At 37.4% G+C, this 24,674-nt stretch overlaps 2 protein-coding genes across 8 annotated transcripts in view; one reads left to right on the top strand and one right to left on the bottom strand.

The window, feature by feature from the left end:
- The first annotated feature begins 1,008 nt into the window (after nt 1-1,008).
- LOC138137107 (uncharacterized) lies at nt 1,009-1,581 on the top strand. The gene has a single exon (XM_069056392.1). The coding sequence runs from the start codon at nt 1,009-1,011 to the stop codon at nt 1,579-1,581; it is 573 nt and encodes a 190-aa protein (XP_068912493.1).
- A 1,778-nt stretch (nt 1,582-3,359) lies between these two features.
- The window catches only part of sick (sickie), a 189,420-nt gene continuing 168,105 nt past the window's right edge, over nt 3,360-24,674 (bottom strand). For all 7 annotated transcript variants that reach the window (XM_069056865.1, XM_069056862.1, XM_069056861.1 and 4 more), the window contains 8 exons: nt 12,806-12,889; nt 10,704-10,871; nt 9,549-9,797; nt 9,276-9,493; nt 5,161-5,336; nt 4,780-5,101; nt 4,270-4,715; nt 3,360-4,218 (listed from right to left, as the gene is read on the bottom strand). In XM_069056865.1, coding sequence (XP_068912966.1) covers nt 3,827-4,218; nt 4,270-4,715; nt 4,780-5,101; nt 5,161-5,336; nt 9,276-9,493; nt 9,549-9,797; nt 10,704-10,871; nt 12,806-12,889 — 2,055 coding nt within the window. In that variant the 3' untranslated portion in view covers nt 3,360-3,826. The remainder of the gene's footprint in view (nt 4,219-4,269; nt 4,716-4,779; nt 5,102-5,160; nt 5,337-9,275; nt 9,494-9,548; nt 9,798-10,703; nt 10,872-12,805; nt 12,890-24,674) is intronic.

Raw genomic sequence — 24,674 nt, 5'->3', positions numbered from 1 at the left:
AATCTTTCGGATATTGAAATTCCAGAACGGCGAACTGTCACTCTGACCAATATTCATTCTCGCGAAAGACAACTACCGCTTCTTACAAAATTTTCAAATTACAAAAAAACTGAACGCGTAATGTCATGGGTATTACGGTTCATCAACAATTGTAGGAAGCCAAACCAAAGGCAAATCTCTAGTTCTTTAACATGTGAAGAATTAAAAGATTCCATGAAGGCCATCATGCGTTTAATTCAAGAAGTTGCATTCAACGATGAATTAGCTTGCCTTAAACAAAACAAACCGATTAACAAGAAATCACGTTTACTGTGCTTAAATATTTTTCTCGACAAGAATGATAATTTAATTCGCGCGGGAGGTAGGTTGCAAAACTCATCCTTAACTTACGATGTCAAACATCCCATCGTGCTACCAAACGATCACCATTTGATTAAGGCATTAGTCAAACACGTGCACATTGAGCAACTGCACGCTGGTGTTCAGGGAACTTTAGCCGCGTTACGTCAAAATTTTTGGATAATTTCTCCACGCAGTGTGGTACGCAAGATTTTGCACCAGTGTTTGCAATGTTTTAAAGTCAAACCAAGCGTTATGTATCCTATTATGGGTAATTTGCCCAAATCCCGTGTCGAACCAACCAGACCATTTTCAATCAGTGGCGTAGATTATGCCGGGCCTATTTACATCAAGGAATGTCGTGGTCGCAGTAAGCGTACTGTGAAGGCATATATTTGCGTCTTTGTCTGTTTTTCAACTAAAGCCGTTCATTTAGAACTAGTTGGTGACTTAACGACTCAAACCTTTTTGAATGCGCTAAAACGCTTCATATCAAGACGTGGTCATGTGTACCATCTTTATTCGGACAATGCTACAAATTTCGTTGGCGCCAATAGAGAATTACTGGAACTAAGAACATTTCTAAAGTCAGCTTCATTTAGTCAAATTACAGAAAATCTGGCTAATAAGGGTATCTCGTGGCATTTCATTCCCCCCAGATCCCCGCACATGGGCGGTATTTGGGAAATAAACGTAAAATCCATTAAAGGTCATTTAAAGAGAACAATTGGAGAAGTCGTGCTTTCCTACGAAGAATTGTATACCCTGTTAACAAGAATTGAAGCAGTCCTAAACTCCAGACCCTTGTGTCCCTTGAGTAACGATCCTAATGACCTTAATCCCATAACCCCTGGTCACTTCCTCATCGGAGAGCCATTAACTTCTATAAGCGAAAGAGATCTTACGACGACGAGGATCAACCGATTGACGCAATGGCAAAGAGTGGAACAGATGAGGCAGCACTTTTGGCACCGCTGGCAAAGGGAGTACCTTGTTCAAAACATCAATCGTTCCAAGCAGCTCCGTGGTTCCGGTTCCAGACCGTCTACCCCCGCCTTGGAAGTTGGTTCCATGGTGATTCTAGTTGAGGACAACACGCCGCCACTACAATGGAAATTGGGACGCATCGTAGAACTTCATCCCGGAAGTGACGGTGTTGTGCGCGTAGTGTCCGTAAAGACTGTCAATGGCATCTTCAAAAGAGCCACGCGAAAGGTGTGCGTTCTGCCAGCGAATGAATAGACTATGTTTGTATCGTGTAAATATTTGTTATAATTATGCATTAACCCTTTTTTTACAATTGACTTCAATGTTTGTATTTTTTAATGTTTTTTGTCATGTTTATTATGTAACAATCCTTTTTCCAATAACCATGTTCGATCTTTGCTAATTCCAATATTTTTGAAGTCCGTGCCTTCAAGGGGGGCGGTATATGTACAAAATAATGTAATTTTGAACGTTATTGTTAGAAACAGGTACTGTAGCAGGTAGTCCTGCCTACTTTCTTTGTGAGAGGGGTGAAATCACCCACCCTTATTTAAGTCGAGATATAGCGGTAAAAACCAGAGTCTACCACTATCCTTGGTACTTAACACTTGTACATCAACATTTTGTCATACAATGAAGTTTTTAAGTAGTTATACAAAGACGACTATATCATTTGAACGGCTAATATCACCACCCAACAGTGATTAATCGTTCACTTATATTTCTACTTTTTAGAACATGACACCCATAAAGTTGCTCTTATTGTTACAGCACGTTGCACATTTTGATAATTACGAGTATATTTCCTCAAATTTCACAATCAGAGAGTATTGTAAATTTTATTGAGGCATCTATCATCTATCTACTCTTTCGAATTAAATATTTAAAAATCTCTTCTATAAACTGGCCCTTAATGCAGTAACTTCCCAGAATTCGAATTTTTGGAAAAAATCGCGGAAATAAAAATATGAAATCGAATTTTTAGTCATTTTAGGCATGTTTAGGCGGTTAAAAAGTAAAACAGGCGTTTAAAGAACATTTTCAGCCGATTAGGCAGAATCAAATATGGCTCTAAGTTTCACACACATGTGAATTAAAAAATAAAAATCCCGACCCTATTGATAAATAGTTATCAAAAGAGTTCTGACAAGAACTGTTTTTTGAAAAACAAAATGAAAACGGAGGAATGAATGTGCAGAAAAATCATGGAAGCACGAAAGAACACAACTCAAAATCTCAAAAACTGAAATTTGTAATGACATTTGTCTCAAGACGCCAATAGAAATTTTCAAATATTGGTAGCACCATACACTGCTGTCAAATGTCCAAAGCAAATGCAGGTCATGTCGACTTCTTGATTCGGACTAAGCTTATCGGCCTATAATTATAAAATGGACTGTAGTCACCTTACACTATGTACATTTTCATGCCGCCGGCCGTTATCGACGGTTTTGCATGATGCAAAATCCGCCGGGAACGTAAAATTCCCGGCCTAGTACTTACAAAAGTGACCGTGACCAGGCAGCATTGAATATAGCCAACACACTCCGTTTCGGCTCAGGGACGCGAGGGTCGCGGGTTCGATTCCGCTTGTGAAACAAATTTTTTATTTTTTAAAAATGATTTAAATTTGTCGGCATGAAAAATTTTATGGATTACACGTCCAGAAAATGTTTTGCGAGTGCTCGTGTTGCTGCTTCGCCTCGGCTCAATATCACTCACACTCGCAAAATATCATTTTCTGAACTTGTGATCCAAATAACTATTGTCATTGTCAGTTGCAAAAAAACACTTTTCGCGGCCTGTTTTCGGTCTGCGAAGTGCTTATTTCGCGTACGGTTGCACACAAAAAACTTATTGTGTAATTTAATTACACTAGACAAATTGATTTTATTTCTTATCATTCAGAAAAATTGCCAGTAAGTTTGCCTAACACAAACAACAAATCTTATTCACCGAAGTTTCTAATAAAAAAAAAAAAGTTTTCATTGTGGAGATAATTACTGTAAGAAAATAAGAAATGAAAGGTCGAGCTTTTGAAATAATTTATTGGCAATTTACAATTTGTATAAAAGTTATTAAAACATTTTACATTATAAATACAATAAACATAGGCATAGAAAATTTTTATTCTGTATAAATGTACGATATAAATAACATATTTACATAATTGGTAATCTGACCAGAAATACTCATTAAAACACAGACAAACTAAGAAATATACAGTGTCCTAAAAACCATCAAAAAAACAAACTTTCGTGTATATTTCTCAAGTAAACAAGGACAACAAATAGCATTTCGATAACATTAAATTACAAGTGAAAAATGGTGAAGCACTTTGTTATAGTCATTAGGTATTTTTTATGCTACTTCTCCCCAAGATCAGGGTCAATCATTTTATGTAAACTGTTCCGGTGTCGAAAAGTTGTCGACGCAGTAATTGCCGAACAGTTTACAAAAAACATCGCCGAATTTGATTATCTCTGAAGACCAATAAATATTAAGAAACACTTTCGGTTCCGACGTTGCTCCCGTGCGTCAGATTCGAATCAAGACTGTTACAGTCGGAGTCGTTCGAATGGGGGCTCGAATAGTTGGCGGCTTCTTGCAGACGCATCAGCATGTTCAACAGGGGATCCCCCTCGTTCTCGGTTTGGGCGGTGGGGCCGCTCTCCAACCCCACGTCTTTGGCCGAGATAGTAGTCAGGCCTTGGGGCGGCGCCCCCGGCCACGGATAAGTGTCCAAGATGAACTGAGCGGGGTCCGTCCACGGCGCCCTCCTCCCGTACAATTGCAACCCCTCTCGCGCCGCCTCCCGCAGGTAGGGGGCCAGCGAGTAGTTCCACACGTCGGCGAACCAGGCCCGCGCGGCGTCCAGCTCCAACGGACAACCTACAAAGACCCTCTCAGTGCACCGCCCCCGCACGATCGTCGACCACTTACTCAGAAACAGTCTGGGTCCTATCGCTACGTCCCCGGAACTGTGCGTCTCGAGGAAGGCGTTCAGGTGCTGCCACACTCGCGGCAGCCACCCTAAAATCGCCGCCAGTTCGGGCTGGGGGCCTTGCTCCAGCTCGAGGGTGGCAAGTCTCCGTCGCAGGACGCGGCCCAACAGACCCCTCGCCGGCTCCATGTGGGGCGCCACCAGGACCCACCTGAAACCGTGCTGCAACTGGAGACTGGTGGCCGAGCAGGCGGATTGGGCCATGGTGCCGAGGAGGCAGGGCAGGTTGCGCGGTAGCGAACCCAAAGCGTCCGCCAAAGGTCCGGCCTTGTGGAGGTTGTCCAGAACCACGACGCAGGGGAGGACGTTGTTGTCGCCGGCGGCGGCTTGTTCGCTCAGATGGGCCAAGTACTGGCGCAGTTCCTTACCGGATTTGTTGTCGACGCTGAAAAAAAACCCATCTCAGTGACGGCTCACCGTCAGCGTCTTCGTCTTGATCTTGAACTCACTTGAAGGTGGCCACGGCCTCCGCGGGATCTCTTCCTTGCGACTGCGCGTGGAACTCCGCCAGCCTGGTGGCGAGGTGCGTCTTCCCGGTACCCGGAGCCCCGCACAGGACCAGTCTTCTGTGCTCCGACAGCAGCGACACCAATCTTTGAGCCACACCTTTCGGTATCAACGCTTCGAAGGCCAAGGCGGCGACGGGTTGGAGCACGACGTGTATGGTCGACACTCTTCCGACGGCGTATCCCACGGGTAACAAGTCCGGAGGACCCGAGTCCGGCTTCCTCTCGGCCTCTCCCAGTTTGTAACTGGCGATCGAGTCGCTTCCTGTGAAGACATTCGAGCTCGAGATTCCAAATCTTTGTTGTCGCGTCGAAAATAATTACCCAATCCCAACCCGCCTCCGGGATCTAGCCTGGCCACGTGCTGTTTGAACGCTCGTCTGACGGTGTTGTCCAACTGGGCCCAGCTGCAAGAAGCGCCGATGTTCGTGTGCGCGATGGCGATTTCCGTGATGGCGTTGTCTCCGATGCCGTCGTAGCCGTAGTGTTCGACGTAGTATCTGTGGATGACAATAACACGTAGTACCGGGTTATACAGTCAGGGCCGAGCCGCCCCTGCGTGCAATGTGTACAGCGCACACAGGCGCCAGATACTAAGGGGCGCCGCGAGGCGCCCCTGACTTAAGTTAGGTAAAATTATCTTGTCATTAAAAGGTAATGAAATATTTGAAAATAGCATAATACCATAAAGTTACGGAAAGTGCAATATGGCGCTAAAGCGCCTCGCTCCAGCGATTGACGCTCACGGTTCGATCTTATTGTCAGAGATTTTTTTGCTGAAAGAAAGAACGCATTGTAAACTTGTTTATGATTTTATTTTTAAACGCCTTTAGCCAACTGGCCCACCATTTTTTTCTCGTAAATTTACGAGCGTTCGGGCGTTTTCTTCCAGGGTGGTGATATGGGCAGCCTGCACCCTGTTTTTTTTTTTGTTAAAAAAGCCATCCCAGATCTATCGACCACTCCTTGTAAGTCCAAATATTAGATGGATTTATAGGACCTATTTTGTCAGATGGATTTCGATGAAAGAGTTGAAGTTAAAAAAACTGGACCGAGATTTTATGACTCTATTGTACACTTAGTAGGTACCTAATAAATAATTATGTATGTATTATGTAATATGAGTTTCCTTTTTTGTAAATTTCTCCAAAGGGCAGCGAAGTGGTTCACTAATTTATCAAAGAAGCGCTTCGTGGATTTCGCACACAGGCGCTCGCCAAGGTCGGCGCGGCACTGTATACAGTGTGGAAACTACTTATGGAATAAATTCAGTAATTTCAAAACTAATGACATTTGTCAAAAACGCTGAAAAAGGTCAACTTTTATTTCTCATAATGCTTATTTTAAGTTGCTTTATTTGTTTATGACGTTATTCATTTTTGAGCTATGACGTCATCACCAATTTTTTTAAATGACAGCCCCAACTTTTTTCTTCTCTCTCTGATAAATCTTCAAATACCTAAACGTTGAATAAAAAAAATTGGTACTTTACATAACAATTTTTTTGAGAAAATGACACATTTTACTTCAAAAATTCAATTTAATTTTTAATGTAAAAATTTTAATTGAGCTCAAACAATAACAAACAGACATCTAAGATTAACAATAAAATTTAATGTGAATGTTGAAATTGTCCCCCGCCAACCATTTGGCACTCACCGACACTTTGTACACAGAGCTCAATAATGTCAGGGCTTATTTGCTCCATTTCAGCGCGAATTCTCTGCCTTAAATCTTCTAAATTGTTTGCTCTATTAAAATAAATCTTCTATTTTAAATAAACCCATACAAAAGAATTTTTACGTTAAAAATAAATTAAATTTTTGAAATAAAATTTGTCATTTTAGCTACTAAGAAGGGCTATGGGAAAGGGAAGAAAAAAGTGGGGGTTGTCATTTCAAAAAATTGATGATGACATCATAGCTCAAAAATGAATGACGTCATGAACAAATGAAGCAACTTAAAACAAGCACTATAAGAAATAAAAATTGACCTGTTTCAGCGTTTTCAACAAGTGTCATTAGTTTTGAAATTACTGAATTTATTCCATAAGTAGTTTCCACACTGTATAAAAGTTTCTTTCATCGTAATTATCATACGTAAATGGGTGTGGTTAATTGGTTGCCTAAAAATAAGGGACTCGACGAGAAACTAAAAAAAAAAAGTCCATTCAATAAACATATGGACTGTCAAAATCAAAATTGCAGTTGTTAGGTTGGTTAAATCACTAGTTATTTTCATATTGACCAGTTGTTATCTATGATTTTTTAATTTTCCAAACTATTCATTTGTTTAAATTGACATTTGTCAAATACACGACCTTCTAAATAGTCGAGACGCTTGACTCTCTCCGGCCTGTTCAATTGCCAGTTTTCGGCGTTCGCCGTTTGGCGCTACTTTGCCGGCGCCGAAATTGGCGCGAAACGTTATATGTCAAAAAGATGACATGTAAAATGCTATTTGGAGACGTGTAAGGATTATAAAAAGACAAAAACATTTAATGAATTGGCTTCAGAAAGTTTAAATATTTGCCCAGGTAGGGATTTCAAAAATCTTTTAATCAGTAATGGACTTGCAATAATTTAAAATGTATTTGAAAAATATTCTTCACTAACATAATGTTGTAGGCAAACCTTTCCAATAGTGCTGCTAATGTACCGATCCCGACTGAAACATTCTCAGTCACCGCAAACACTCCTTTGCCTGCTTAAATCTTCATATTCTTTTCCTTCATCTACTTCCAATGTTGTGGGTATTATAGCAAGTACTGAATTCCGTGAAATAATTAAATTCATACTCACATCTCCATAAATTTCGTTGTATTTAAGAATATGTATATTAGGAACGATTATCTATGCAATTAATATGCTTAACTAACCGAAAATTTCGATTAAAATGCCTTTATCCGACAAAGTGACAACACAATGACAGAAAGCCAAGTTTCAAATCGCGTGGTTCCGAACTCAAATCCCCCGTTCACTAGCGCCAAACGGCTTACAAGTGCATAATGGTATTTTGCTCAAATGAACAGGCCGGAGAGAGCGTTTGCGTCTCGACTATTTAGAAGGTCGTGGTCAAATAAATTGCAAAATTATTTAAGTATATTTTGTAAAAAGGTTAAAATGGAAAGTTCAAAAAGAACTAGGGTGGTTCTATTGGCGCGAGAGAAGAGGGCCATAAGAAATTATTATAAGGAACAAACAAAAAAGTGATAATAACGGGAAGAAATTACAAATTTGTGCCAAAGCCGCTCCAGTATTGTTAACTAAGAATAAGAATTGGTGTTTGTTCTTGTGATTTCACAAATCAAAAGTGTTAATCAAGTGTTAAATAATTTTCTTCTGAATAAATGAAACAGATTAGTTTATTTTGGATGATTTTGATTGTTGTTTAATTTGTTACCTGTTTTCAGTTTGTCGCGTGTTTTTTATAAACTTTATTAAATTGCTCTAATTCAATTAATTGCTGCATTTCACTTCAAGTTTTCGAAGAAATGAATGATTCAAAACATTTTTAGTTCAATGATTAAAAATGAAAACATAACCTACAATTTTTTTGCAACTAGATCGGCACACTGCGAAAAATTTGTATATCCAACTACAGTCAAAACAAGCATTTTATTTAAAATTTAATTTTGACAGACCAGGAATTTTTTGAATTTACTATAATCTGTCTACACACCTGAATAAAATTGGATTGTTTCTGTTATTTTCGCTGTTTAAACAAATTTTTTGGATTACGTATGCGAAACAGAAGACATTTTAGAATTTGTGTCTGAATTCGCCTGATCCAAAAACTGGTGTATAATTTTTCTTCAAATGAAGTTTGTTAGAAAGGGAACATTTTTTATTGCGTTCTGCACTTTGTTTCATCACGACATGACGTCAGAGAGCTGCACAGTAACGATAACGGTTTTGTATGTTGCAATTCTAAATGTCACAAGTTAATTTTTTACTAAATTTTTACCTTAATTTCTTTACGGTCTACGGTGGGATTATTTACCTGATTTGTTGAAATGTTTAGCATTCACTACGATAACTAATGTCCTGCACGAAACAGTCTTGAAAAAAACTCTTTTGCTTCCTCAACCAATTTAGAACACCTTAATTGACACGTTGAAAAATGATTAAATAACGAAAACTGTCAAGTAACAAGTGTGATCTGTTGAATGTCACATTTTACAACCCAAAAGAGGCGGCAAAACAAATCACTAACCGCCAACTGCGACGCACAATTTTGTCCAATATTTTGTGTCCTATTTGGTCTAAAGACTAACGCCGAGATTTCAAGTTGGGTCGCAGGTCACTAGCGCGACGCAAAGTTGCAACCGCTGTGTTATCGGCCATAAGGTTGCGCCGTCGTCATAGCAACGAGAGATTTGCGACGGTGGCAACTCAACTTGAAATTGGACTCTAATCCTCCATCTTCTCGTTACTCACTTTTCAAAGCTGTGCGGTTGTCCGAGGTAGACGCTGACCGCGACCCTCTTGCCGTCTTGTTCCGGTTCGGGTGGCGCTTCTTCGGTGGGAATCAGGTCACTGAGGGCGTCTATGCTGTTGGTACTCCTGGTGTCGGCTAGTTCGTTGGGTATGCTCGTCGCCCCATTGACCATGCGTTGCAACCTCTCGTTGTTCTGCTTCAGACTGAGCATTTCGCTCTGCAAGAATCAACATTTCGCTCGATCGGAACACGATTTCGTCTCGGCTACTCACCCTCATTTTCATCACGGTGTCTTTCAAGCTTTCCAACTGATGGGCGGAACTTAAGGCCTCCAGACGGATGTCGGTCAGGACGAGGTCCTTTTCGCGGAGCTGCTTTTGGAGTTCGGCGACTTCCTGACCGGCGTCGGTAGGGGCGGGAGGGGGAGGGCTGTGTTGGCGTTCGTTTTCGCCTTCGCTTTGGCATTGTACTTTCGTTACTTTGGCATTTCGGGAGAAGGCTTTCGTGAACGAGCTGCGCAACTGGAAAAGTGGAGAAAACAAAAATTAAAGTGACATTTTGTACAGATTTTGATCATGACCAACTGGGATTGGAGTGCGACCTTGACAATTACACTAGCTCGTCGTTTAGCCGTTGGCGCTGCGTGAACTATGTTCTGTCACCGGGACACGAACTGTCTAGATATAAAAACCCACGCAATCGTCACTTATAAAGAGCGTTTTTTTTTTAATTTGGCGTTGGAGAGTCGATTGAGAACGCACCACTCGTGTAAAAGCGTAAGATTTAAACAGCTGATCCGCGATCCGTATCCGCATAGCAATAAATTTTGGTCGTCAATATCATTTCAAAATTTTGTTAGATTGTCACAAATTTAAAAAAATTCCCTGCCTTATTATGCCAAGTGTCAAAAAAATGTGAGAAAAAAATGACAATTAATGCAACATGATGATAGGATATGATATTTACGACGTTTTACAATAGAACATTTTTGATTGCGTCAAAGAATGACCTTGACCAAAATTTGTTGCTCGCGACTGTACATTCACAATCAACGCCAAATTTTAAAAACACCCGTTATTAATTTTTTTATTTTCGTTATAGACCATAATCAGAAGCAATAGGTACTTTAATCTTGATAGGTTCCATTGGACGACAAACTATTTTTTAAATTTCCATTTGTTTGGTTATGAAAACAAAAGATTTGTAAAAGAAAGATTGATGTGTTTATTAAAAATAACAAAATCGTAATAGGGGTCAAATAGTGGGTCAATAGGAGCATTTAATATTGTGGTGACGTAACAACTGATGACTCTTACCGTTTAAACGTTTAACAGAAAAACAAAAGATTGCATTAATCAATACAAAGTATTAAATCGTAATTTTGCTTTGTTTCTTTTTTTTATCTACTTTTTTAAATCTGCTCTTACCCATCCCTTTTTCTTTTTCTTTTCGTGTTTATCCAGACTGCAAGCTGACGACAAACTGGACACGCTGTCGGAGGACGGTTGACGAGCTAGTCCTGTGCCTATCCCTGCTTGAATGGACTGCGCCCGTAAGGATTCCATTGCAGTCTTTAACTCGGCAAGCTCAGAATCCTGAAAAAATTGTTGTTTACCAAAAAAAAAAGTCAAAATGTTCGAAATTTGGGTGCTGGAGTTTCTGAGAATTTTTCAAAACAAATCGCAGAGAAAAACAATGGTGCAGTGACTAGTGTTTATTTTTTAATTTTAATGCTATCAACTGTTGAGACAGAAGAGCGAGATCATCGTGAACGGAACAAATCTAAGCCGTCGGTAACGATTTGGGACTTTGGAGTACACCATGCGTGAAAAGTTAACGAAAAAATGTGTTGTTTTAGTTGTGGTGTGTCAAATAAAATTCAAATAAAAGTCGATTGGATTCCCACATTTGAAATGTTTTTTGACGAATTCTTGAAAGGTAATAATTCAGCGAGTGTATGAGGAAATTCTACACTCCGGTCGCGGTCCTATTTCCTCGTCAGATCAAATGTCAACATTTTGTTATCTGTTCAAGGTTAGAATCTTAAGCGAGAAATCCGGGTACAACAAACTACTCCAACACCGTTTTCATTTTACACGAAGTGATACCATAAAACTTTAGGTACTTATTAAATAAATCTTACAAAACAACTTTTATATTTTAATAAACAAGAATTCGGCGTTGTTAGGTCGTAATTTACCTAATTTATAATTTAATTAAAATTTTTTTAACGATTCCGTTACATATTAATTAATAGATACATTATTCATATTCAGGTTATGTATTTTGATATTATTAAAATTATAATTTATTAGAATACATCATATTGTATTTTTGCTTTTTTGCAAGTATATTTTTCAAATCTTCACCTCTTTCTTCTTCTGTTTAAATAATGTAACGCCCAAAAAGTTGTTGGGACGCGTCCAGAATTTTCCCGGATTCGCACCTGTGTCGCGAACGGAAGTGATGACATCGGATGTCGATCGGTGCAAATAAAAAAATTCACATAGTCTCTACAGGTACTGTAAAGTCAATAATTTCCAGTCATTTTCGATTTTTATTTTTAACACTCAGACTATAAAATTTAATTTTTTGCATATCGTAATGAAAGTGGCACTTTTTTACAGGCAAAATCATAGTGAAAGTAGCACTTTTTTACACGAAAAATCGTAGTGATAGTTGTACTTTTTTGCATCATTTTATTCCATCTCCTTGGAGATGATTGTCAAAGCATACCAATTTTTCTTTTGTAATTTTTCATAAATCCTTTTAGACAAAATTTCTCAACTTACATCGATATGAAAAAAATAGTTTGTACAATACGTTATGAAAGTCTTTTTTTTTCACTTATTTGCTGCAAATTCGTAAAAAAAGTATCAACTACATAACTAGTTGTACAAAAAACGATTTCCTCTTTTTACTTTTTACTCTGAAATGCTCCTCAACGTATGTGGTACAACTATTATTGGTTTTAAAAAACAGATGAAACACTGTACCTATTAAAATAGTTTAGGGAGTGAAAAAAAAATTATTGAAACCAAAGACGAATGAAGAATCATCATCTTTAAAATAACTTTTTTGTTTATTTCCTGTTAAATATTTTTATAAACAATTTTACTACAAATGCTTTTGCAAATTTTGCAAATTCAGAGCATATTCAATGATTTACATTTAAAAATCATACTAAAAACGAACATTCGAATTTAAATAACTTTCTCCATTAAAACCATTTCCAAAGAACGTTATATTTTTTATGGTATTTCGATTTTTTCGCCCAGAAAAATGTTCATCTAAATTTGCTAAAAAATAATTATCGGTTCACTTTTACGTAATTTACAACTTTTAAACAACGCAATCTTCACTTTTTGAAATTTTTATCTTGGATTTATTGTAGCTAAATTTTAACTTTTGACTTTACTTCTAACTTTATTCATTTATGATTCGGCAACAACAAACATTTACGAGTATAAAAATGAGACAGTCTTGCACAGATAACGCCGATCCACTATTGCCCAAAAATCCTTTTTACCTTCTTTTCAGACGTCTGCGTTAGATGGTGAAGTCTCTGCGTCATGGACGACAGACTTTGCTCGAACGCCGATACCACATGAGCCTGCAACAAACAAATTTTTTCCATTAGAAAAAAACACACTCAAACAGATGTAATCTTATTTCTAAATCATCTCATTAAAAATAAAATAATTGCGTCGTCATTTCTCTATAAACAATGATGATCCAAACCGGAACCGTCATCCGACGAGTATTATTTTTGGTTTACTCTTATTATTATTTGTGTTCATCTCGATTCCAAACAAAATCCATTGTGACACACTCGTTATTAATGAACGACCGAAAACACGATCCATAAATTTTAATGACGTGAGGCAACCGAAAACTAGGTGAGACAGTTTTCAGTGTCCGCATAGAATTACAGAATGATAGATTCAGAAAGAAATCCGTGTACGACATCCTGCTGTGCAACCGTGTTTGATTAGGTGTTGATTTAAAAATACAATTATGGAACGACAATAATAAATAACTCCGGCGGAGTAGCTTCTTTTCCTGTTGAAATCGGAGCCGTGGGTGGACGTCTTACAAAATACTCACTCGTCAAGGAGAAAAACAAATCGCCTCCTATGCATAATTATTTCATAAGCGATTATCTCACTTCCACCGGTTTCCAAACGGAGCAGCTCGTAAAATATCCAAAGATCGTAATTAAACAGTTTTGCCGAAAAATGTAAATAAACGTGTCGCGACAGCGCAAAGATACAAAGCAATAAAATGTAACGAACTGGTTATGGAGTCGGTTAGTGTTTTAATAAATTCGGATTAGTTACGGTTCGTGGAGCCACATGGGCTGGGTCGGGCCACCAAAGGAGCAGGATTGATCGGTGGCACGCGTTCGATCGTCGCGATCGAATTTGGGAGCTTTTTCGGAGGAACTTGATACCGATGGAAGCCGACATGACAACGGTGTCAACGATGAAAACATAAACGTTAAAGAATGAAATTCCTTTGGTCTAAACTTTTTGCAGTTGTGATACTTTTCAGTACATACATAATAGTATATTATTATACGAGTTTAATAAGACACTTGATTATCACATGAGTGTATTTAAAGCACGACGAGCGTAGCGATAATACGTCTTATTAAACGAGTGTAATATACTATTTTATTTACTTTGCTTTACTTATTCCTGAAATTTCAGCTGTTCAAGTTTTCATATTAGACGCGAAAGTTCGCGTGGGTTGGTAACAGACATTTTTCACAAAAATGTAAGGTTATATCACCGCCACTACCTTTTAGGTGGTGGTGGTTATATTTACTAAATTTACTTCATAGGTTCACTCATTACCTTGACGTCTGACGTCAAACGGGTGATGTTGCCAATATAACAAAAGCTAAAAGTTACCAGAAACAGTTTAATAATAATGAGCCCATTTGTAACGCAAAGTAGATAAAAGTATGTTTTTGATTGTTGTTTCCACTTAGAAAATTCACAAATTTACAAAACAAATCTTATAACCAAAATGTTTACAAGATCAAATGACTGAAAACAACAATTTTTTTGATGTATTTTGCGTTCTCTTTTACTTTTAAATGTAGCCAGTATTAGACCAAATTGTATTTGAAAACTTTGGCCCTTTTCTGTCAAATAATGAGTATTTGAAGTTGTTTTTGATTTACATTTTTTGTTTAAATTTTAATCTTGTCTAGAACAAAAAATACGGTTCAATACTCGTGATCAGGTGGGCTATAATGCTCACTTTTGTTTCCACGGTGTAGCGTCACTAGCTGAGTAGCTGTCAAACCATAACCTAAAACGTCCTTTATGTAGCCATGTAGGTGAATTACTTCTTTTACAAGAAAACAGTTATTTAGAGCTAACCAGTGGAAGCTTTTCCCGTTTTTTTTTGTTTTTGTTTTTATTTTAAGCGAATGATTTTAATTTTCACAATGAGGTTATGTATGTGAACGAAATGTCAAAGCATACCAAGTTTTGAACGCTTGATATCTTCTTGATTCTTGATCCTTTAACTCAGAAATATTTTTCTAGTTTTTCTGTTTAGTCAAAAATTGTGTAACATTTATTATTTCTTACAAATCTCCAGTAGATAATTTAATTTTCGCGACAGAACAAACGGTCCTTCCACGACATCCCTAAACACTTTGTTGTTAAAATACTGTGCTGAACAAATAATGTAGAATACCACAATTTTGGAGCAACAAATGTTTAAACTTTAGTACATAAAATACCATTTTAATTAAAAATTTACTCGTCACATAAAGAATAAAGTTGATAGTACTACCAGAGAAACGGCGATGTAAAAAAGATCACGTAATCAAAACATTCCGCTGATTTAAATCTCAAAACATTCCTTATGGTAATTTTTTGATTAAATTAATACTTAAACAGTTATACTCGTAGATAAGTATTACGCTGTAATTTTTGCCTAATCTTTACAGAGTGTCCACATCATACTTACAATTGACAATAATACAACAAACAAATTTTCAATTGGGGAATCAAAATTCACTAATTGCAATTAATACTGATTCGCGCAGGACGCAAGCACATATTCGTGTGGGTCAATTTACGACGCGACTTTGATTCAACCAAGCTGAAATACGCAAAAATGTGTGACATCCTGTATATACGTCGACAAGGTCCGTACGCATTTTGAAATAAATTTGAAACTTAACAAGGCGTCACGGTTCACGCTTGTATTAAAATTAAGAATGGTCCCTTGCATAATTGATGTAGCATTGACCTGAGAAGATTGAAATAACCCACTTAATTTATGTAGGAAGAACAATATATGACATAACGTACGAGTTAATTATATATTGTATGTGTTTTTTTTTCTCTCTTCTGTTGCTTCGGAAAAATTCCTTCGTCGTTTGGTGTACGCGCTTTTAGCACCTCCATCCCGAACGTAATCTTCTCATTAGCGATTGCGAAACAGAATTTGTCGAACATCCTAGTCATCCCACGCGTGCATTTTTAATCGAACGATTTAAATTCAAACAGTTGTCAGTGGATGTGTCAGATTAATAAATAAGAGTTCAATAAGCTGCTTCGAAGAGATCTTTTACAACGTTGCTCGCATAAAGAACTTGTTAACGTGAAAAAATGCTTATCTCCGGGTATTATCGTGGAGGTTTATGGGACCACACGAACGTTTTATCGACGATCCGATCGGAGTCATTTGCCTACGAAGTCACTTTCGTACGGTGTAAAAACACCTCCGGTGCGACATCGAAAAGATATCGGTGGCTGTATTTCACGATGCTGGAACGAGTGCAGGAATGCTTTGCAAAAGGTCTAGTCCGACGTCATTTTATCTCGACTTGTACTTTATTACCTCGCAAGTACGTAGGTTGCACCGAAAATTCGTTTCTGTCAACACTAAGAGGCCGATTTTAAGTTGACTTGCGACGGTCGTACTTGTTGTCATAGTAACGGCGCAAGAGAGAAAGATCACGCATATTGGTAATTAATGTGTTGGGCAAAGATAGCTACACATTTGCGCTGCACCACCTATTTGTCACCATGACTTGAAATCGGACCCTAAATGTACGTATTTGGTACGAGCACAAAATTACTAGAACATCTAAGTGAAGTTTTAAAAAAGCTTGTTTTCCACAAAAGCTCACGTGGTCGTGACAAACAAAAGTCAATTCGTAGATTGATTCGTTCAGTTTTAAATGTCAAATTAAAATATGTAATATCATGTAAGTCGTAGCAGTTTCATTTCGTCGACGTTTATCAAGGTATCATGCATGTTATGTGACAACCGCAGTTGTGCCGCAGCTCCACGAAAGAATCCAATTTAATATTTTTTGCAGAAAATAAAGAAAATATGTACTACATATTCACTTACACCCGTACGAATCAATCTAGGCGTCGACTTTGGTTTCCCACGATCAACGTTCTCCCAAATTTTATAGGATTACAGTATATTTTTTAATAGATAAATAACATTCCAACCAAAATTCAAGTATGTATCTAAATTCAGTTTTAACTAAATACCGTGAGATCGAAAAAAAAATAGAGTTGGCTGTGACCAAAAATTTCAGTCTTAAAAGTTAGGTTAGTGATTTTGAGAACGTTGAAATCTTGATTTTCGTAAAGGTGTCAATAATTATGTATCCGTCGGTTGTAAAAGAATTTCCTCACTTAGTTTTGCAGTGCTCAATAATTACTTGCATTACCTTCGCGAACTGTGCCAGGCCTGTTTTTGAACACGTTGTTTTTCAGGTATGGAAAAACAAAATAATCAACGCAAGTTCTTGGTAAGTGCCTTGAAATTTTTGTTGAAATTACTCAAAAACTCAACGTGTCGAATAGGACCATTCGCCGTCCTCAAGTCTTTCTCCATTTCTGAAGTAACGCTGCACCATGAAAATTTTTTGCTTTAACTGTAATAGCAAATTTTAATAGTCAATAATTAATAATGACAGTTACTATTGTAATAGGGTGACCAGAATTCAAAAATTTCAAACCGGGACATTTAACGGCAGTTGAAAATTGGGGGAGAGGGGTACATTTTTTCTTATATTTATAAAACATATAAATTAAACAAAAAATGCTAAAAATGTATTTTCTTAAACAAAAATCTGTTTATTAGTAGTACCTAGCAATGAACTGTCAATCCTTACAAAAAGTAAACAATTCTTTAAACAAAAAAAAGGTTATTTAAACAATATTTTTTGTTTGACACTGTCAGAATTTCAGAATTTTCTCCTGTGTGAACGGATTTTGATAAATGTCACAACTTGTCAAAACGAAACGTCAAGCTAATTTTCAAGATTTTAAGCGATTTGGAGCTTTTAAAAGGGGCTTGTCGAACAAAAAAAAAACGTTGTATTCAACTCGTTCTTGTGTAAATTGGGTTTTTTTGGCATGTAAGTACATAAAAAATAACCGGGACTTTTGAGCGTCCCGAAATTTGTTTTCGGGACACCGGGACTTCAAAGCCAAAACCGGGACAATCCCGGAAAACCGGGACGTCTGGTCACCCTATATAATTGTAATGACATCTGATGACATTTGAATGAAATTTTTACGTATTAATCACGGCCCTCTCGATTTTTTTATTTTCGATCGCACGGTAGCATTCATAAAGAATTGTGGTCGAGTGGCCTGTTGGTTGCTTTTGTTTCCGTTAACCGATGGCGTAGCTTCACCAGTTGCCAAATGTCATTTATTCAGCGAACAAACAGTGGCGTCAACTGGAATGGTTTTGCATAGAAATAAAAAAATGCCACTTTTATGCACTATTTTGATTCATTGTCGACGATTAAACATAATCTATCATTCGCAATTTTTCATTACTCGTACTTAATTTTTATACTCTGGATTTAAATCAACAATTCTCAAAGCTTTTCAGTGGTGTAACAGTAATTACGGAACGTTTAATTATTATCGCTTCAAGATAATTTTACTTCTGTTCATTTTAATCAGTGGCGGCTTGTCACGCTAAAGGCGTACCAATCGCAGTACACCGCAGGGTTCACTCTTGGGTCCATTGTTGTGATCGATTTACATATTCAAACATGCAAGAAAAAAATTTCTACAATAAAATTTATAATTCCATCATATAAATTAATTTGAGTTATAAATATCTGACAGGTGTATATTATATTTTTATTGTTGTGTTTTTCATCAAATTAAAATTTAACTAGGTATGTATTTTTTTTTTTTAAATCAAGACACTAAAAACTAGTGATAATTAGATTCCTTCTCTTGAAGGAGACGGTAAGAGTTTGGTGACTTGTTGCATTAAGTTAATTAGTACAAGTGTAATAAATTTTCCCTGAAGTTGACTCTATTATGACGTAATGACTCGAAACACGTGTAGCATTAGCATAAAATAACATTTATGAGAGTTATAAAAAACGTGTCTGTTTAAAAAATGATACCTGTTAATTTCAATTTTCACTGACTCTAGAATTACGATTAGACAAATTAATTTTTATGAATGGATTTTTTTTTCGAAAAATATTTGGTACTAAAATTTAATTTCCCTCTTCAATTTTATTCTGAAATGTGCATTTTAGACGGGAATTAGTCACTCGACACCGAAAAATGAATGGGACACCTTTCCCCTTTGAAAAAACATTTGATTTATTAAAAATCGAGTCGTCTACTAAACTGTATTTTAATTATTTTGAACCGCGTGAACTTTCTAAATGTCATTTTTTTCGATTCTCTTGTGTAACGTCAGCCGACCATAAATGTTCTGTGGGACACAGGTTTGGACAGCTTGCTGGCCACTTACTTATCACCCAGAATTAATCACGGCGAGCAAACCAAAATTTTCTACAACGAGTGTTCATCATGAAACACCCGGTATCCCACTTGTTTATTTCTACGCGTCTTCAGTGGTTTGTGGAATAAAAGAACCAAAGTCGTACACTTCAACTACGACCGGAAACTAAAATTAACTTCAACCAGAATCAAAGACGAAGACGCATTTATAATGTGCGTATTAACCGTGAGAGATCTAAGATGGCCTACAAGATTTCCTCCGCTTCGCTTACGTACCGAAAAATGTGAAACTTGGCACAAAAAATCAATTTTATTCGAAACAAGTTGCAGTATGAAACACTTGTTCTTGTGATGTTGGTGGCAAAAACGCCATTACACCAACATACCGAGCGTTCTTGCATTGTTCTCCCACCATAAACTAGGAGAAAAAAAAAAAGACTGTCACTAACAAGAGAAAAAAAAACATTATAGCTTCCATCTCCTGTCCATTATTTCGGTATTATAATGTAATTAGCTTCCTCTGTATTCCAGGTTTAAAAATAAAACACCACACCTACTCTTTGGTAAACAGAACACGCCCCTTCAGTACAGGGGGTGCATTTTGTGTCGCTAATGACATGCAGGAATGCTTTGTTGTTCGAAGATGATGCATGCTAGTCGAGAACTATTAATTACTTACGCACGAAACAAGTTTATTACGTCCGACACGCAACGCATGGAAAATAAAGCTTCATTCACGAGATCCATACAAAAATGAAAAACATCCAAACGAGCTCGGTACAATTTTGCTTTAACATCGAGACGTTAATGCTGGGTTTAGATTTGTTGACGCAACGCAGTAACATCTGAATTCTGTTCAGATCAAATCTGTGGTGTTGATGGGTGAATTGTGCTTTAGAACGCCGAGGGCGAGCGTGTGAACGGACATTCACATTTTGCATGGACCATCTTCATTACGGACGAAATCGGTTTTAAATGGTGGCGAATGCGGCGCGATTTGCAAATTTTATTGGATTTTAATTTGGTCCATTTAGTTTGATTGGTTAATGGATGCGTGCGTTTACGTATGCCAGTCAGGAGAGTCCGTTAATAATATGTCTCACTTAAGATGAAGCATGCCAAGTTAACAGCTAATTGGGTTAAATTTAAATTGTTATCAGGGGTCAACGAGCCTTCTGTTTTTATTTATGGGTCTCCGAAATGACGGACGATTTGTGTTTTATTTATGGGTGTTATTAGATGGTCGATGGTTTTTTTTTTTTGGTTCGATAATTTGAATAATTTGTAGTGATTTTTTTTGCCCGAAGAACAGTGTTAAATAAAAGATTCGCAAAACAAAGAGCCATCAAGAAACTTGTGATCAAGTGGTTCGGTGCTTGCTTTTGTTTCCGTTGACGTATGGCGTAGCTTCCTCATCTGTCAAACCATAAATGTCAAACGTCATTGATTCAGCGCACGGAGATGCAGTGGTGTAAATTATTCCGTTCGCAAAATATACTTCTTTTTAGAACGGAAGTTTCCGTGGTTTTCTTAAGGCGATATGATGGTTTCTTCACATTAAAATGGAGAGCAAAGTGAGGTTACGCATCTGAAAAATTTGTCAAAGCACACCAACTAAAAAGACGACCTACGTTCGTGAAAGAGAAAAAAATCATGGGCTTGCCAAAGCTTTTGATTTAATTTTGTTAAAAACTTAAGCTAGTGTGACACGATACTCAATTTCACAGAAAATTCTGTAAAAATGACAAAGACAGACTATGATCCTGATCGTTCATTGGTCCTGATCGAGGGTCTCTCTCATTTTCTAACAAATTTTCTACAAAATTTAGCATCGTGTCAAACTTGCTTTAGTACAGTTGGTTGAAAAAAAAACTGTCAGAATAAAATTGACGCATTTTTACAATTTTTTCATAGTGTGAAACCTTCTTACGAGAGATAGGATAGAATTATGGTCAAAATTCAATGACATTTTTAAAAATTATTTGACAGGTATTGTCAAGTAGACAATTAATTGACAAATGAACTAAACCAAATTTACATTAGATAATATCCTTTTCCCGTTTTTTTTTTTTGCAACCAACTGTATAATCTGTTTCAAAATCAAAAATCCACCAACACTGCATTCTACCTCGAAAATACAACCGACAACGTCGCCAACTTTTGTTTTTAGTGTATCTGCAAGTGTCAAAAAAAGTGGGATTATGAAAAAAACTGTTGACAGTCGTTTTGATCGTAGTTCATCATGTTTTTTATTCTGATTTTATTATTTCACTCAAAAGGTATGATATGGTAGCTACCACCTTTTTGTACATAATAATTATGTTGTGTTACGTAAATAAACTCAGCAGTTCAATGTCAAATTTTGGCAGGAGTTTGGGTCAACCCAAAAAAATGAAGCTTATTCTAGGGATTTTTTTTCTGCCAACATAATTCAACAGGTGGTGGATTTCTGATTTTGAAACAGATTATACAAAAGAATCAAAGATTGCGCAATATTCATTTTCTGACAAATCTGTTCATTTTTCATTTTTTTTATGGTGAAATTTTTTGCATTTCTCAAAAACCAGTACACTGGACTGTCCTTTGAAAAACGTTATTTGCGTTAAATGAACTCTAATTTACCGATCGAGGTCCGATTAGGCTAAAATTTCGAGTTAACGGTCCACGTAGCTTCGATTGCCGAGTTTATTAAATTAATTGCGTCTAAACACGACAACTATAACTGGTCATTTGCTTTAATTAATTAATCATTACAGGTACGTAATTGATTCCACCAAAAAATGTATTTTCAAAATTTTTTCTTAATGACCGCACGATCGATGGTAGCCGGGAACTCAAAGCAAGCAATAATAATTATTCGGGGGAATAGCATCGACGTTACTGATTACTCATAAACGTCATTTACCACTAGGAGAAGAAACAGATCTGATTTATAAACTCGAGGCCGCCTCACAAAAACCGGAAATCACGAATCCGTTTGTTATGATTTGTGCAGAACTGGACGACTCAATCCAGGTGCTTTGTACAATCGAAAAAAGTAGAACAATCCCAATTTCATCTTCTCAGAAATCAGTGGACGTCGAAGATATGAACCATGACCATAATAACAATTTCAAACAAACTACCACATAAAATTTTATTAGTGGCACGCAATATTTTTTGTGGAGAACGTGCCTCGGTAGCAGCTGGTGCAAAAGAAAACTACCAGCACGTTGATACATCAAGACGATGGTCAAGCCAACAACCTGCATATGACAAGACAACAAACACGCAACCCGCACCGATAACCATCTTCCTGGAAGTGGGATTGTTTTTGTGTTGGTTCAAAAATCGAGCAAACCTACATACAGAATGGATGTAGGTACTTTCGTACAGCAGTTTCCATTTTGGACAGATATGTTGGTCTTAGAGGCGCTGTCAAAATCATCTCATCTTAAATTTTCTGAGTCACCAGATAAGCCACTTTCGCCATAAAGACGGTAAAACAGCTCGGTCACATATTCATATTCCACGTATAATCTGTTGGGGCCAAATCGGGCGACCGAACCGGCGACGATAAGTGTATGACGTGTCTTGTACGAATTAAAAAGAAAGTTGTCGTTTCATCTCCTCTAACGTTTCGTACATCAGACGTCTTCTTCGTGGCCTTTATTACCACCTTGTAAAGGTCAATCTTCGACACGTACATTTTTCACCGAACAAACGAACATCTGCTTGACAGCCGCCGTCCACTGCCCGAACGCGTCTCCTTTTGTCGCGACCGCGTGAGCGCCCACCTTAATTGAATTCCTTTCTTTCATCGATCACCACGAAAAAAGACATCAGTTGAACGGGTGGCCGTCGAAGACGTAATTTCGCCGGTCAGGTGCGATGCCGACGCCGTCCTGAAAGATCATGTTCGTGAGCAACATCTGCGGACGCAACGGTAGATGTTTTGTATTGGCGAGGACGGCGATCGTTTCAGCTTGGCCGAAGAATCCGCGTCGGAAGAACAATCCTCACGTGGTGCAGATAAAACCGATTTGAACGCAATAAACTTCCGTTAAAATTTACGGAAAAAAATTGGCGACATGTGTGCAACAATGAAATGTCGCGGTTCCGACACGATCCCAGTGAATGGGGCTTTTTCACGTCGGGATAAAGCAACGGGATACTTTTATACCAACGTATAAAATTTACGACTTTTATTAACAATTAATGGATGCAACACATAAAATTCAATCGAGAGAGTTGAGACTTTACGGCCTTTTAAGTGCCGCTTTCTGAAATTGAGCAAAACGTGGATGCGTTCAGTTGTCTACATGACTCGCTTTTACACAATTAAAAAGAAACACAATAAAGAACTAAACGGACAAATCAGAAAATATACTTTGGATTTAGTTGTCGCATCCTTTTGCGATCGGGATGCGGTAAGAAGCCTTTTACGATTACTTGCTTATTCATGCAGCTATGACGTGTACGCATAAGCTAAAAAGGTTACTTTGAAAAGAATTTAGGAATTTACATGAAACAGCACAAAAATGTACATATAATCATGTAAATGTTTATTTTTGAAAGATAATATTTTTGTGTTACAAAAGTCAAAAGTAAAACAGTAATAAAATAGTAATAACTGTCCACTTTTTTTCCGTCTTTTGCTCATGTCGAAGTCACATCCAGATATTTGATGGATTTATAGACTTGTTTTGCCAAACAAACCTTTACGAATTTCGAGAAACGGTTGGACCGAGATTTACTTTTATGACCCATTTGTCACCACCGATTGCCTGAGGGTCTAATTTGAACTATTATCTGGGTTTCTCTATTTCATAATTATTGGATCCTTTCAGTATTTTAAAGGCGGACCAAATTACTCGAATGCGAAAGCGAATGTAGCACAGCACAGTGAAAAGTAGTGTTTATTTTCAAAATGGTTGGTGCCATTATTCCTGGAATCGAAGGAGTGACCCATCAGTCCCATCACTGCCCAGCTGACAAACCCAGCCGTCTTATCCCGTTAATTACCCCGGTTTTTTTGTGTTCCCTTTAAAATACGCCATGTCGAGGGTGTGAAAGAGTGTTGCTTGTATTTATGTCTACTTATTGTCTACATGTTACGGACTTTTCGTTTCCTATGCCTATGTTTTTATTTCATAATTTTTTTCGAATCATATAAATAGCTGAACATTCTAATGTTATTGTATGAATGACAAATTGATGTTTTATACATTTTTTTTTCGTTTAGAACAAATTTTCTGGTAGGTAGGCAAAATCGGAGAAAAATTGCCCCTCCCTAAGCGAAATTCTGTATCCGCCCCTGACAAAAGGTAACGATTACGCCTGATGGCTCATACAAATGTTGATATTTTTCGAGAAAAAGGAGCTCAAAGTAAAAGTTTGGGAGCCATTGAATTTTATAGAAAAATGGGTAAAAAAAAAATCATAGCAGACTTTTTTTGTTGTGATTTAATTCAAAATTAAGTCATTGAAGTCATTAACCTCAATTTAAATCACAAATATCTTTCACCAACCTGGAGAAAACCGATATGGTTTTTGATTTATCGCAAACATTCAGAGCTAGCACGGCAAATCTACTACGGTGAAAAGTTGTCTCAAAGGATACTTTGCAATGCACAGCAT

Source organism: Tenebrio molitor, chromosome 8 (genome assembly GCF_963966145.1).
Source record: "Tenebrio molitor chromosome 8, icTenMoli1.1, whole genome shotgun sequence".
NCBI classification, from domain to species: Eukaryota; Metazoa; Arthropoda; class Insecta; order Coleoptera; family Tenebrionidae; genus Tenebrio; species Tenebrio molitor.
This window is presented reverse-complemented; position numbering and strand designations above follow the sequence as displayed.